Raw genomic sequence first — 15,596 nt, forward strand, 5'->3', positions numbered from 1 at the left:
CCTGAGGGGGAGTGTGTGTACGAGTGTGTGTGTGCGTCTGTTTGCGTGAATGCTTGGGTTTTAAGTAAGTTCTCCTCAAATAAGTCAACCTCACTGGGAGAAATGTTATTAACAGATGTCAGTAAGATCCACACAATGTCACAGGTGTCTGACCGCAGCATTAGAGAGGAAAGCCTCAAGTCTAATCTGATAAACAATATGGCTGACTGTTTTTTTCACCTTATTGTTATGATACAGACAAATGTCAAAGGAAGCGTATGCCTTTCAGCTGTTAAGAGTGCCGTGAACCAAATGTGTAAGCTAAGCTGCAAAAAGCCAGCAGCAAAAGACTTCAACAATGAAACTGAAGTTTCATTAGTCACTGAATAAGATCCCATTACAGCAGTGCTGATCCATAAAACTACACAAACTATTCATAGCTTTTGCTGTTAAGCGTGTACAGAGAAAGCCACTGCTTATGGTAAAATTGGGGTTAACATTTGTTAATGCACTGCAAAAAAAAATATATGTATTTTTCCAGTAAAATATCTGAATATTTAGGACTGTATTTATTTATTTATTTAAGCATAAATCTCACCAAAATCTCTTAGATTTCTCTGAAACTAAGATTACATATATGCATTGTCATTTTGCATTCAGATCAGTCTTTTTTAAGAGATGCTTAGATATTTGTATTTGTGGAAAACAAGACAAAATTACTGTGCAAGAAAATGATTTTGTTGCAGCGTGATACCGCGACTGATCCACTTCAATACGCTGACTGGTAGGGTCAGTGCACCCATGTGCATTTCTATGGGTAAAAAAACAAAGCCATGAATTTCAAAAAGTGCTCTTCTAAGGTCAATTCTAAAGACCTGAACTGCCTTAAACAGCTCAGACAAACACACATAAATAATTAGTTTAGTTGCACAAGCTGTTGCTGGTTTAGTTTTGTTAAAGTAGTTTGCTGGTGCTTGCCCTGTCTGATGGTGTTTATATGTATGTATATTGTGTGCTATAAGAATGACTGGTGGGTCAGTCAGTAAGAGTGAGTGTGTGTGTGTGTATTTAGGCATTTCTTGAGTAATAACTCTCTCTCTCCTCTTTTCCTCCTTTATGAACTATGTCATGGAATATTTGACCTGGTTCCATCACAGCATTTGTAAAAACGAAACGAAACAAAACAAAAATACCACCATCCCCTTGTGAAACAGGGAGGATAAAGTGTGTGTCAGCGTGTGTGTATGTGAAGGGACTTGTATGTCTTTATGCTGCTTTAGGCTGACCTTTTAAAACCCATTGTACAGGGACCTCTAAGTCTCCTTAATCAAAAACCAACCGAAACGGGGGAAAAAAGTAAAATAAAAAGAGAAAACCATGAGACAGGAAACCTTTTACTTACAAAATGTCTTTTCCCAAAAAAGACTATTTACAAAAGCTTTTGCATTTTCAAAAATCCTAATTATATTTTCATTAACAGGGTCTCTAATAAAATGGAACTTTATATCAACATTTTTTCCCAACATACATTTTTTACATAATCTCGGGCCTTAGAAACTAAATTAAGAAGAAACGACAACAAAAAACAACAGCAATAAACCCTAATCGAAATATCATTTTAAAAATCTATTTTACGAGAAATATTGGGCTTCCTCTGATTGGCTGCGCTGGAGGCCAGATGCAAATGCTGCTAATTTTAAATTAGCATAGGCGTAAACACCTTCCACCACTGTTTGCTGTTTATCATTTCACGTGCAGTCCATATAAAAATAGATCTAGCACTAGATTTTCCAGGATGATATGGTGAGCTTGTTTTGATCCTCTGATTCGTGGATGTTTTTTTCTGTGTGTGTTTGTATGCAAACAGGGATAATTTATGTGCATATCTGAGAGGAGGGAGAGGTGAAGGCATAATTTCACATGTTCTGTATGTCGATGGATTTTTGGCTTCTGCATGGGACTCTACATACACACGGTCATACTGTTAGAATCCATGTCTACATTCAAACAAACAAAAAAAAGACATGTTAGTGGACTAAATTATGCAAAGATACGCGTTAGCATGTCTGTGACTGAAAAGAGGTCATAGGCTCATGGTGTAGAGGCAAATCCCTAAAGATGTTTTTGACCTACAAACCTTTGGGAGATAAAATAAGAAAAAAAAATAATGACAAGATACAAATATTATTCAGCACTTCACGCATCACTGACAACAGATAGCAAATAACTACTTGAGTTCGGCTGAGAGGAGAGAGAATTTCAACTGAAACAATTCTCAAATGAACAAAAAGCAGACCGGGAGTTCTGGAAGGTCTGACACTGGTGTTTACATATTAAATTCCCTATTTCACTCACTCGCTTTTCCAGCGAGAAGCTGTTTGTTACTGACCCGTGAACACCAAAGTGTGTACGAGTGTGAGTGTGTGTTTTTGTTCAATTGCCTCTACAGCATGTAAAATGAGTGTCTGGAGAGACGCAAGGAAATGAGAGGACATATATGAGAGCGGCATTCATAACAGTGTTTAAGACATTTTCTTTGAGCGAGACGGTGAAAGCTGCAAGAATCGAGTTGATACTGATGAAAACAAAACACTGTGATGGATTGAGAGATGAAAAACAGACAACAAAACTAAGCGAAGTCGCAATGGTACAAAAAAAACACACAAATGAGAGCTTCCTGCTTTCTGATGTCACTCTAGCGTCCCTGTGTGATTGGTTGTAGGCTGCTCTTCAGCAGTGAAGTCCGTGCCTGAGTGCCACACAATTTGGGGAGGTTTTCTGCCGTTTCACACACATCGAGAGCGACCGGCACGCACACGTACACACAGTGTAGTGTTCGGAAAAGGGATGGAGGGAAGGAAATTTGAGAGGAATATCATCCGCATAGTCTTTTTCATTCCTCTTTTCCACTTCTCCCTCTCCATCCTCTTGCACACGGAGCAGATGGGGTTAGGTAATGAAAAAAAGATTCAGGATACCTTACAAAAACGAGTTCTTATTGCGGTTTCTTCCCTCGCGTTCTCTCAGACTTTGTAGTAGATATTGGCGGGGCTCTGGGGTGGCATTTCCTGCACTATGTAGACGGGGTGCCCATAGTCTCCGCTGACTTTTTCATAGTGTGGACAGTAGTTATTCTCTGTTGTCCGCAGGGGGATGATGATGTCACTTGGTTCTGAGCCGGCCTGGGCGGCTCCTTTGGGTGTGGCCAGAGTGCTGAGTGACAGGGCAGTCCCGCCCCTGGGCTGTGAGTGCTTGCGGGTTCTCTTGCGAAGCTTGAGGAGCAAGACGATGAGGATGATGATGATGAGGAGGAAGATGACACAGCCAGCTCCGATGGCAGCGAAGAGGGCCGGTTTGGAGCCGAAGATTCCCTCCACTGACCCGGGACTGTTATCCTGGTTTCTTGTGTCTGAAAAGAAAAAAAAAAAAGAACAACATTATGACATTATGACGCACACTCGTTTTCTCTTTCATTGTTAAAGAGGTGGTTGATTGCGATTTCTCTTTTTTAACGTTAGTTAGTGTGTAATGTTGCTGTTTGAGCATAAACAATATCTGCAAAGTTCCGAAGCTGAACGTTCAATGCAAACGGAGATATCCGTTGTCTTTTAAAATTCTGGCAGTTTAATGCCTACAAAAACAGCTGGTAGGGACTACAACAAGTTACTTCCCGGGTTCATGACGTAACAAACCCAGATAAACCCCGCCCTCGGGAAAAGGCAGCAAAGGGGACAAGGCCATGCTACGCTGCTTTAGAGAAGAGGATGAGAAAACTAGAGGTGCACATAAAAATCTATTCATATATGAGCCAATCACAACACACTGGGCCAGCTAACCAATCAGAGCCCATCCCGTATTTCTGAGGGAGGGGCTTCATAAAAGAAGGAACTGATCAGCGCTTTTCTCAGAGAAGGGACAGAGCGGTGTGGAATAAAGGTAAATTATGTGAAAAATAATGTGTTTTTTAAAAAACAAAGCATTAACACATGTTAGACTGCACCCCATAAACACAATCAAGCCTAGAAAAAAACCAGTGAACCACCCCTTTAACTATCAGTAAGAATGATGTCAGCAACACACACTCTCATTATCAGTGTTTATAGTCACTCTCTGTTGTCTGAGGCAAAGATAAGCGAGGATGGCTGTAGAATCAAACTTCTGAGTTTGTTAGCATTGGCACTGAGCTGCTTTTAAAGTAAATAAAACCATTGCTGCGTTTATTGTTGCGCTGCCAGCTGAAACAGCTACCGATGACTCCTGTTGCTAAATAGGCATTACGAGTACACATTCTTCCTTGACAATAAAATCCATGTTATCAAGTATATTTAACAGCAGTACGAAGCTAAACAACATACACCCAGACTGGAATAATCCTTTCAAATGGTAGTCCAGCAATGAACAATACAAAGTTGTGACTAGGGATGGGTCACGATTTTCGAATATTCGATTAGTTGATTTAATTATAGAATATCGAATAGGTTGTGCGATTATTGTCTTCAATGGCATACATAAAATTTAAGCAGCATAGCATTTGTAGTTTAATAGTAGGGATGGGTCACGATGGTCAACTAATCATCAAATAGTTGATTAGTGAGGTTTACTATACTACCATTCAAAAGCTTAGGGGTTGCCAGTTTTTATTTTATTTTTTATTTTTTTTGAAAGAGGTCTCTTATGCTCATTAAAACTGCATTTAAATGCAATTTACTCCTGTGATGGCAAGCTGCATTTTCAGCAGCCTTTTATCCAGTCTTTGGTGTCACATGATCCCTCAGAAATCATGCTAATATACTGATTTGGTTCTCAAGAAACATTTCTTGCAATTATCAATGTTGAAAACAGTTGTTCTGCTTAATATTTTTGTGAAAACAATTTTAAAAGAAAAATTACTGACCCCAAAACTTTGGAACAGTGTAGTTTGTATTTCAACATTTCACTTTTGATGCATGTATTTCAATGGTAGCGCTTCAGCTTCACAGCTTGCATGGTAAATCACTCTAAAATAGTTTGTTTAATTTTAAATTCATTGTCTTAAACCAGCGCCATACAAATTTTTGTGTTGTGTGTTCCATCATGTGTTGTTTATTATAACAGTCTGTATTGAATTAAAATAAAGTCGTAATAAATAGAAGTAGCAGCAGATATTCTTCCATACTGCAACGTACATCCAAGTAAAAACATTTGATCAAAAAAGAAAAAATACAGAGTGAGGACTTGGTTCTATTCACCAACTGTTGATTGGATGGAGGCAGACTAGAGGTATTTCTAGTATTTCGGGACCCGTCGGGCTCGGGTTAATGTTTAATGAATAGCTTCGGGCTCGGGTTTATAGCTAAACTAAAACTATATGCAGTAGGCTACGCTGCTTTCATAGACGCACGCACACACATTAGTGCAGACGACAACGACAACACAGCACGGAAACATTTATTAGTAAAATAGCTTTGACAAGCTACTGACTTGCAACTTTATATTTCTCTGTAATGAATGTAAAATCGCTGTTTTTGAAGTAACTAAGCCTCATTGCTTGGAGAGAGATGCGAGCAGACGCAGGTTCACACACGCAACTTTCATCACTCTCTCTCTCTCGTGCGCATGCGTGAGCGTTTGCTGAGTGAGTCTGGAGAGTGCGTGTGGTGGTGAGTTTGAGTTGCGTTGAGCGTGAGTGAATTTTTGTGCTTTTTCCTTTTCCATCTTTTTTTCTTCTCTGTGTTTAGCTAGCTTTTTTTGTGTGTTTGTTTGTTTGTTTGGTGTTAAGGATAGTTTTGTTGGTGTGTTGATCCGGGCCGCGTGCTACCTGTATTCGGTGAAGCATGGCGGCCCCGGTTTCAGGGGTTTTGAGTACACTCACGCGGCGTCATGCAGTGAAGGTGGCGTCTGCGGTGAGCGTGGAGAAGTGTTGTATGGCTATAGGAGAAGCTGTGGGCCATGAGTGCATTTTGTCGGCATCAAAAATGAATAATGCAAATGTCATATTTCTAAAAACAGTAGACAAAGCTCGCTGCACCTGATGTTCATAAACTTTCATAACTGGTAAGTGTTTTTTCTTTTGCCTTGTGAACTGGCCGAGCCTTAATGATTCTGTTTCTTTACATGTATTTGTTTACTGACCATTGCATGCAATCGTGAAATACAGAAATTTTTTTTTTAATTGGCTAATCGTTGTGTGGAAAAAAAAAAGATTTCGGGTTTGGGTCTGGTTCAGGCTCTAAATTTAACTGTGCCGCTCGGGTTGGGTCGGGTCAGACGATCTCGGGTACGGGTCGGGTTCGGGCTTCAGTTTAAAGCCCGTGCAGACCTCTAAGGCAGACCTGAATGCAAGCTTGAGGTCCATTGTATGAAAGTGGCGGGGTATAAGCAGACTAAATAACTGAAGAATGTCCAAATGGAATCATGTGATCCTGAACCGAGCTTAATTATACCAATTAGTCGACGAGTCATTCATATAACCCACCGACTAACCGATTTTGAGAAGATGCAATAGCAGTTTATGTCAGAGTGTAATGTGTCCTCTCATAAGCAGAAGAATCTGACCTCAAGAATCTGTGCGGTGTGATCACTGCAGCACGAGTCGCTCGGTTCTTTCCTAATGATTCTGTCTCTCTGTCTCTCTCTTTCTTTCTCTCCTAATGAAGTTTAGACCTCCCGTAGGTTAATGGCTGCTGGGACGTGATAAAGACATGCTACATTAACTCCTGTCTCTCTCTTGCACACACGCAGCTGCCTGAGGGAGGCAGTAGCTCTGCATTGCTGCATTTCATATGCTGGCTTTCTTAGTGAATTTTACTGTGGTAGATCTTCACTGCTGAACTCCGATCAGTTTGTCCTCTGAATATCCAATGTCATTTATAGGAAAACACCATCATCATCTCAAACCAGCTGGTGTAAACACAGATGATTTGTGTTTCCTCACCTCTGCCGGGCATTATAGATCCGTTTCCATCTGCATCTCTGCCTCGGTCTATCTTGCGGGAAGGGCTGGTTGTGGGGTCCTTGATCTCATTGTCCCGGTCCTGGTCTGGGAGGTCTGTTAAATCTGGATCTGGTGCATTTGGATCTGAAACATACAATCACATACATAACTAATTAGGAACAAAACATTCAAGGAAATGAATTTCAGTACAGCATATGTCTGAATGTATTCATTTTGATTTTGGTGTCAGGATGCTTTTATATCTAACTTCCTGTTTCTGCTTATGAGTCAGAGTACAAAATCTAAGGGCAGAAACTGTGTATTCTGTGTGAAGAAATATGAAGTGTGGACAGTATGAAGTCATGCTAGCTTGGATAATGTTTAACTAAAATCTAATTGGCGGTTAATGAGTCAGCTGACTTAATCATCCACCAAATGGGGCTTAAATGACTTTACCTTTGGACATACTGAAGATAAAGAAGGTGTGTGTGTGTGTGTGTAACTCACCTTGGCCCACTTTCATGATGATCTTCATGGCTCTCGTGCTACAAACCCCACCTTCTCTGTTTTCCAACCCTTCCTGTGTTCCATTAGAAGTTGCTGTAGAGAGAGAGAGAGAAAGAAAGAGAGGGGCTTGGTGATTGTCTTGGCGAATTAGGTTTAGATTTATAGGACTTTTGATTGGAATTCTTGCTGCAAACCAAAGCAGGAAAAGGAAACCCTAATTTACCTCTATAAATCAGACGCAAAACACAAGCACATGCAAACACACATATACACACAGTCTCTGGCTAAGGAAACACTCATTTAGTCCTTAAATCAGACATTGCAACCTAATATTACCTTAGAAACATCCAAAAACAAACTAACGTTTGTGTGTGTGTCTCAGAATATGGACAAGATGAAAAAAGCTCCAGTGTATTCTCCTGTTACTAGTCCCTATGATAGTAATCTGATCCCATGGGAATGCACAAACACACACGCCGCCATGCAGTAAGAAAAGCCATGTGTATGAATTTTCTTGCGTAGGCCCAGAAGCCTCAATGTTTCCTACAGAATGATCCCTGTGAGTTTGAGAGATCGGAGACACAAACAGACCTAACAAATATGCCACAATGTACCATGCTGCATCTCTGCTATGTGTCTGAGAAAGATGTAAGTGTGAGAAAGTGAGCTTGCTCTGAATAGGTGACACACACACACACATATATGTATACAAAACACACACTCCCACTATGTAGTTAAATAAACCGATATTGTCATAGCGGGTGATCCACCTTCATTCAATTTAACCCCCAATTACACTTGCACAAGTTCACACACACACACACACACACACACACACACACACACACATACACATTATTAGATTCCATTAGTTCGTGCTCAATAAGAGTTGTGATTGAGAAGTGCCGAGAGTGCATGTAAGCACTAATGAGGAACTATAGAACAGGTAAGATAAGAAAATATGCTTGTTCACAAAAACACACACGTTCACAGCCATCACACATACTACGATGAGTCCTCACTAGATATGACACTTTAATTTGACAAACAAACTCAAGAAGATCATTTTAACTTTTTTCCTGTTTTCTTGATCAATTTAATCAGACAAAAGGTGTGTCCCATTTTGCACATTAATGCATTTTGTAGCATTATTGTATTTTCCACATACGAGTACTTACTTGTTCAAATAACATAAAACTACTAACAACATATTATGCATTTAAAACAGTTTAAATGAAAATCACCATATTAGATCTCTAGACTGCAACTAAAATTGTCAAAATGTTGAGCTTTTTTTTGCATTTTCGACTATTTTAAATATAGTTTGTATCAATCAAAAATCACATTTTGTGTCAGTAAAAAAAAAAAAACATCTGAGCGAGCTGTGATATCCATTCTGCAAACAAATGACTAATAAACTGGTTTGTTTTAATGACTAAGTGATAACAAATCTTAAACTTGCTTGTGAGTAAGCAGACTGAATCAGAATCACTGGTTCTGAGTGAATCGTTCAGAGCCATTACAAAATTGCAACTGACTCCCTCATTAAACTGTTAAAGGGATAGTTCACCCAAAAATGAAAATTCTGTCATTAATTACTCACCCTCATGTCGTTCCAAACCTGTAAGACTTTTATTCATCTTCGGAACACAAATTAAGATATTTTTGATGAAATCCAAGAGCTTTCTGACACGGCATAGATAGACAGCAATGCAACTGAAATGTTTTATGGCCCAGAAAGGTAATAAGGACATCGTTAAAATAGTCCATGTGACATCAGTGTTTTTTTTGCATTTTCGACTATTTTAAATATAGTTTGTATCAATCAAAAATCACATTTTGTGTCAGTAAAAAAAAAAAAACACATCTGAGCGAGCTGTGATATCCATTCTGCAAACAAATGACTAATAAACTGGTTTGTTTTAATGACTAAGTGATAACAAATCTTAAACTTGCTTGTGAGTAAGCAGACTGAATCAGAATCACTGGTTCTGAGTGAATCGTTCAGAGCCATTACAAAATTGCAACTGACTCCCTCATTAAACTGTTAAAGGGATAGTTCACCCAAAAATGAAAATTCTGTCATTAATTACTCACCCTCATGTCGTTCCAAACCTGTAAGACTTTTATTCATCTTCGGAACACAAATTAAGATATTTTTGATGAAATCCAAGAGTCTGACCCTCCCATAAGATAGTAGATAGGCCCCGAAAGACAGTAAGGACATCGTTAAAATAGTCCATGTGACATCAGTGGTTCAACCGTAATGTTATGAAGTTACAAGAATAGCTTAAATTTCTTCTCATCTGGGTCAGTCTTCACCGCATGCACGAAGCCTTGTTTACAAGCAGAGGAATGCACACGCATGCATCGTGGTACTCTCGTGAATGGCGGCAGAGACTGACACGGAAGAAAAGAAATCGCTGAATAGAGTCTATTCTTTGAGCACAAAGTTTTCTCGTAGCTTCATAACATTACGGTTGAACCACTGATGTCACATGGACTATTTTAACGATGTCCTTACTGTCTTTCGGGGCCTATCTACTATCTTATGGGAGGGTCAGAAAGTTCTCGGATTTCATCAAAAATAACTTAATTTGTGTTCTGAAGATGAACGATGGTCTTACGGGTTTGGAATGACATGAGGGTGGACATTTTTGAGGACATTTTTGGGTGAACTATCCCTTTAATTATTGTTTAGTTATGTCTGATTTGAAATGAACCATTAACCATTAATTCAAGATTTTTCATAACAGAGTTTTGTAGATGTTGGAACCATTATCAGCACAATATTTGACAACTTTTTTTTTTATATAGGCTGGACTACTCTTAAGAAACAGTGTGACATTTATATGGAGCAATCACAATAAGGATTACTTCAATGACAGCATCAATATGACAGATTCTGTAATTTGGCAGCTAAAAAAGTCATTTGGCTCTTAAATATTTCAAGATTCCCCAAAAATATTTGGCTCCCTTGTTATTTTTTTTTTGTCTGGAGCCCAGCAAAAATACAACACTGGTTTTTCCTTTCATTTCAATATTACCATCACTTGAAGAGGAAGTCTTTTCTTTCTTAGTTATCACTGCTTTGACCAGTATCGGAAACTTTATAGCGGCAAGATGGATCTGTGCTCAGAAAGAGCCGCGAGAGACTCCAGTGAGGGAGAAAGGCCAGGGCACCGTGCTTGTGAATGGCCCTTTGTGGGCGTGTATGGGGGAGGGGTGATGTGTGTGGTTGCTAGGAGCTGCTATGATGTCATGCAGATTGAGATGTATGGCAGAAGGCAGAGTGCCAGTCTCCTTACGGGAGCACCAAATTCCATTTTGTGTTAGTCAAAACGTACAAAAACATACATCTGAGCGAGCTGTGATATTGGTTCTGCAAACGAATGACTAATACACTGGTTGGTTTTAATGACTAAGTGATAACAGATCTTAAACTTGCTTGTAAGCAGACTGAATCTGAATCGCTGGTTCTGAGTGAATCGTTCAGAGCCATTACAGATATTGCAACTGACTCCCACACTAAACTGTTAATCATTTTCCAGTTCAGTCTGATTTGAAATGAACCATTAATTCAATATTTTTCATAACAGAGTTTTATAGATATTGGAACCATTATCAACACAATATTTGACAATATTTTTTTTCAAATAGGCAGAACTATTCTTAGGAAACAGTCTAGCATTTATATGGAGCAAACACAATAAGGATCACTTCAATGACAGCATCAGTATGACAGATTCTGCAATTTGGCAGCTAAACAGATCATTTGGCTCTTAAATATTTAAATATTCCCTAAAAATATTTGGCTCCCTTTTTTTTTTTTGTCTGGAGCCCAGCAAAAATTATACAATGCTGGTTTTCCCTTCCATTTTAACATTACCATCACTTGAAGAGCAAAGTCTTTTCTTTCTTCTAGTTATCATTGATTTGACAAGTATTGGCTTTATGAAACTTTATAGCGGCAGAATGAATCTGAGCTCAGAAAGAGAGACTCCAGTGATGGAGAAAGGCCAGGGCACTGTGCTTGTGAATGGCCCTTTGTGGGCGTGTATGGGGGAGGGGTGATGTGTGTGGTTGCTAGGAGCTGCTATGATGTCATGCAGATTGAGATGTATGGCAGTAGGCAGAGTGCCAGCCTCCTTACGGTAGCGCCATGCCAACCTGTCACCGTGCCAACCATGGAATAGCATCACACGGTGCTGCTCAACAGACGAACACACACACCCCATCCTGACTCCAGCACACACTCACTCCAGGCTAAAACACAACACACGTTCCAGACAGGCAGGGTAATCCCACCCTGTGTACTGTTAGCAATAGGATGGATTTGCTATGAAGCATTTTTGCGGCCACATTCTGACATTCTGTCACTACATCACTGCTAGATTTTAGCTGGTCAGAACATTTCGGTCTTAATAGTTTCCTGCCCCTGTGAAAAAAAAAAGGAAATTTGCTGCATGGATGGAATTAGACTATTAATTTCTAGTCAGACTCATGTCGAACTTAATTCCAAGAAGAGTAAAATCATTACAGAGAACAAAGCAGTTATTTAAAAAAAGAATATCGCGTAAACACACAAATCCCCAAGGACCACGCAGGGAGATTAACATGATTTAAATTTAAAAACAAGGTGTAAACACACATTAGAAAAATGTGAAGGGGCTGGGGATTTACCATCTGCCTCTATGTGTGTGTGTATGTGTGTGTGTGCGTGTGTGAGAGAGTAAGAGAGAGACAAAGAATGAAATATTCAGTCTTGTCACAATAAATATAGTGTTGCCCCAGTTAGCATCTCTTATTGACTGACATATAGTGTGTGTGCGCTTTTTGTGTGTGTGTATCAGCATTTGTTTGTAGCTGTACTCTCATTCTTTTGCCACCATGGAGCCATCTCCGGCCTCATATTTTATCAAACACACTCATACATATCTAGACTTGTACACAAATGCACACACACAATCCCTGAAGTAGAAACAACAACCAAAACACAGTAATATTACAGTATTTTGGGGGCAGTATTTTCACAAATAGTGATAGGCAAATATATAGTGATAGATAAATTATATAGTCTGATTAAATGGCCATTTCAAGTGAATTTTTGTGTGAACAATGCAATTTAATGACAACACATAATATAGGTTAGCTGAAAGCCATTACATATTTTATTATTTTATATATAATAAAATATGTAATTGCGTTTAGCTATCCTGTTCTGTGGATCCTGACAACTAGTACCAAGTATTAATAATTTTAATAATAAATAATAATTGTAATAACTAAAAACACTTTGTTTAGCACTTTTCATAGCTAAAATGCAAAAGTGATTCAAAGGAATTACAATTAAAATAGAAATATATATTAATTAAACATTCAAAGTTAAAATAATAATAAAATAAGGCAGATAAAACCAGTAAACAAGCACCAAGAGCAAAAAATAAATGAAATTGAATACATAGTAATACATAAAAAAAAACAATTATGGTAATTTACAGTATACTAGTGTTTTAAGTCATTGTATGGAATTTTAGTATTGATGTTAATAACAAAAACTACAATAATGATACTACTACTACTACTAATTATAAAAATAATAATATTTGGAAAATTATAGTCATACTGTGAACATTCCTTTTTTCCAAATATGAAAGATTCTAACATCAAGGACCGAAGCAAGCGTTATGCCATATTTTCAAGTATAATCATGCAGCTGTTAAATCAACATGACAGGCCCTGATTGAGCTGAAGTTCTCCCATCACGTCTCACAGAATGAGAGAATCCAAACCTCAATGAACGCGCATCAAATGTTCACAACCACAGCTGAGTCAGACTTTCGAAACGAATATTTTTGACAACTGTAACATTTACGTTCAGTCGACAGAGCCCAGTGCTGTTTCCTTCGAGTCTCTGACTGATGAGTAACTGAAACAAAGAGCGGAAGAAAAAGACGCTTTGCCACAGTAGCCAACAGCTCCGCTCTGAGCATTCAGGGAAAAGACAACTGTAGTCGCAGAAAGATCTGAAAAACAGCTTTTGTGGGAGACGAATAAATGTAGCTGCTAAAGGTTTTCAGTCTTTCGGTGGGTGAGCATGTGTGTTTGTCCGTAAGATTTGGGTCAGTATTCATTCTAATGCAGTCGACATAACACACAGAGCCAGTGACAGGTCACTCCAACACACACACACATGTACACAACTCATCAGATCAGACACAGCTAGATTAGATCTTCTTTTGCTTCCAGAAGCTCATCCAATCAGATCGCTGCACTGGTCCAGCAGTCGCATAACGGCCAACCTTTAAATCCACAGGAAGAGCAGCTCAATGGGAGTGCGTGTGTGTGTTGTGGAAGAAAATTAAAATGCAATAATCTTCCAGCCTCACCGACTCCCCTGTAATTCTACATCCAAGTACAGACGTAACTTAACGTGAATACCAAAAACGTACATTTGTCTTCTCTGCCAACAGGTTCAGAGCAAGTATGTTTGTCATAATGGTGTGTGTGTGTTTTAGGGGTGATGGTTTGTTATCTTCAACAAAGCTTATATTGTTCCAGTAGAAAATCCTTTAAAATGAAGCAACACTCGTGAGGTCTGACGAAGAGAGGAATGAAACAAGAGAAGGCTCGGCCTGCTGTTCCTCTCTCTCTCTCTCTCTCTCTCTCTCTGCATGGATCACTGGACTGATGGAATTCAACACTTCTATCATGTAACCACTCACTCCTTTCTTGCAGTTTGATTGTTTTCCCCCCTTTCTTCCTGTTTGTTTTTGTTTGTTTGATTCCTTTTTTCTGTTTCTTTCTTCCTTTTTTTTTTCTTTGCATTTCTTGGTTTTCTTCCTTCTTGTTTCTTTTTTTCCCTGCCCTTTCAGTGTTTTTTCTTACAGTTCTTCTTTTTCTTTCTTTCTTTCTTTCTTTCTTTCTTTCTTTCTTCTCCTGTTCCATCCATCCATCCTTTTCTTTTTCTTTCTTTCTTTCTTTCTTTACTTACTTATTTAACTTTTCTTCACTGTTAGACATTTCTGTAATTTCTACAGTTATTTACTGTATATCACCCAGTATAATACTGCAAATTTGCTTTACAGTAAATAACTGTAATACCCTTTGCATCATGGGAATTTTCTGTGACGTCAAAGCCCACATACAGTGACTTACTGTATTTTTTTAAATTGCTGTATACTACTGTATTTGCCGTAATGGCCTCTTTGGCACCATTCTATTGAGGCTGCTTTATTTTCCTCATTTCTCACATTTGGATTGACAAGATTTGACTTACACCGTGTCTACAACGCCGCAACAGCTTGGGACTGATTACACTGGATGTTACATCGCGTGTAATGATTGGAAAATCCGTTTGTCCTTTGTGTCAGAAACAGCACGAGTGCTTGGAGTACATCTGTACATCAGAAATATACCGGGGCATCACTTTACTGTTCCATACGGTTCCATACAGTATACGGTTCTATATTGTCTTTTGTTGAGTCGCGCCGTGCCGCGCCACTCGCGTCCGAGGAAGACACGGAACCAGACCCGGTTTTGCCCGGGGATGAACCCGTGAGAGTGGAAGAGTTCCGGAGAACATCTGTACTGTGTGTCGATGCTCCTTACGAGAGAATAAGACCAGTAAGCAAGGTAAAAAATATATGTACGTTTGTCTGTGTGTTTGTGTCAAAATATTTGCACACCAGTTTAACCTAGTAACATTTACCCATCAACATAGCGGTAACAAACTTTACTATGGTAAACTGCGCTGTCATTTTAAACGACTTTTGTCAGCTTATTGAATTACCGAATTAAAATTACTTTTAACGACCAACGCTTATCTTGTATTAACATTAAGTTAACTAATGTGAAATTTTGTTCAGGTGTTAGTAGTTAATGTTGGCCAGTAGCCTATTGAGAAAATAAAATCGTATGTTAGCTAGGTTAAACAAGTTTTATGGCTAGCTGCCTTTCTAGTTTTAGAATTTGTTTGTTATAGTTTTTAATGGAATTTAAGATTTACTGCATTTTTTGTATTTGTGTTTTAAAGGCAACTACAATGAAGCATCAAGAAAGACATGAGCAGGCCAGCCACCCTGAGACTGATAATTCATGGTAAGAGATAGACTTGTGCCGGTATTCGGTAATGCAATATATCACGGTAATGAATATGCACGATATTGTTATCGTGGGCACTTCTAAATACCGTGAA

At 38.8% G+C, this 15,596-nt stretch overlaps 1 protein-coding gene across 1 annotated transcript in view; it reads right to left on the reverse strand.

Annotated features, from left to right (window-relative positions):
• Positions 1-381: 381 nt before the first annotated feature.
• LOC107746350 (ephrin-B1-like) overlaps positions 382-15,596 on the reverse strand; it is a 40,034-nt gene continuing 24,819 nt past the window's right edge. Inside the window, exons 3-5 of the mRNA XM_016560510.1 lie at positions 7,400-7,492; positions 6,893-7,036; positions 382-3,388 (exon numbers count right to left, since the gene is read on the reverse strand). Coding sequence (XP_016415996.1) covers positions 3,003-3,388; positions 6,893-7,036; positions 7,400-7,492 — 623 coding nt within the window. The 3' untranslated portion in view covers positions 382-3,002. The remainder of the gene's footprint in view (positions 3,389-6,892; positions 7,037-7,399; positions 7,493-15,596) is intronic.

Source organism: Sinocyclocheilus rhinocerous, unplaced genomic scaffold (assembly GCF_001515625.1).
Source record: "Sinocyclocheilus rhinocerous isolate Xijiao unplaced genomic scaffold, SAMN03320098_v1.1 scaffold77, whole genome shotgun sequence".
Taxonomy (NCBI): Eukaryota; Metazoa; Chordata; class Actinopteri; order Cypriniformes; family Cyprinidae; genus Sinocyclocheilus; species Sinocyclocheilus rhinocerous.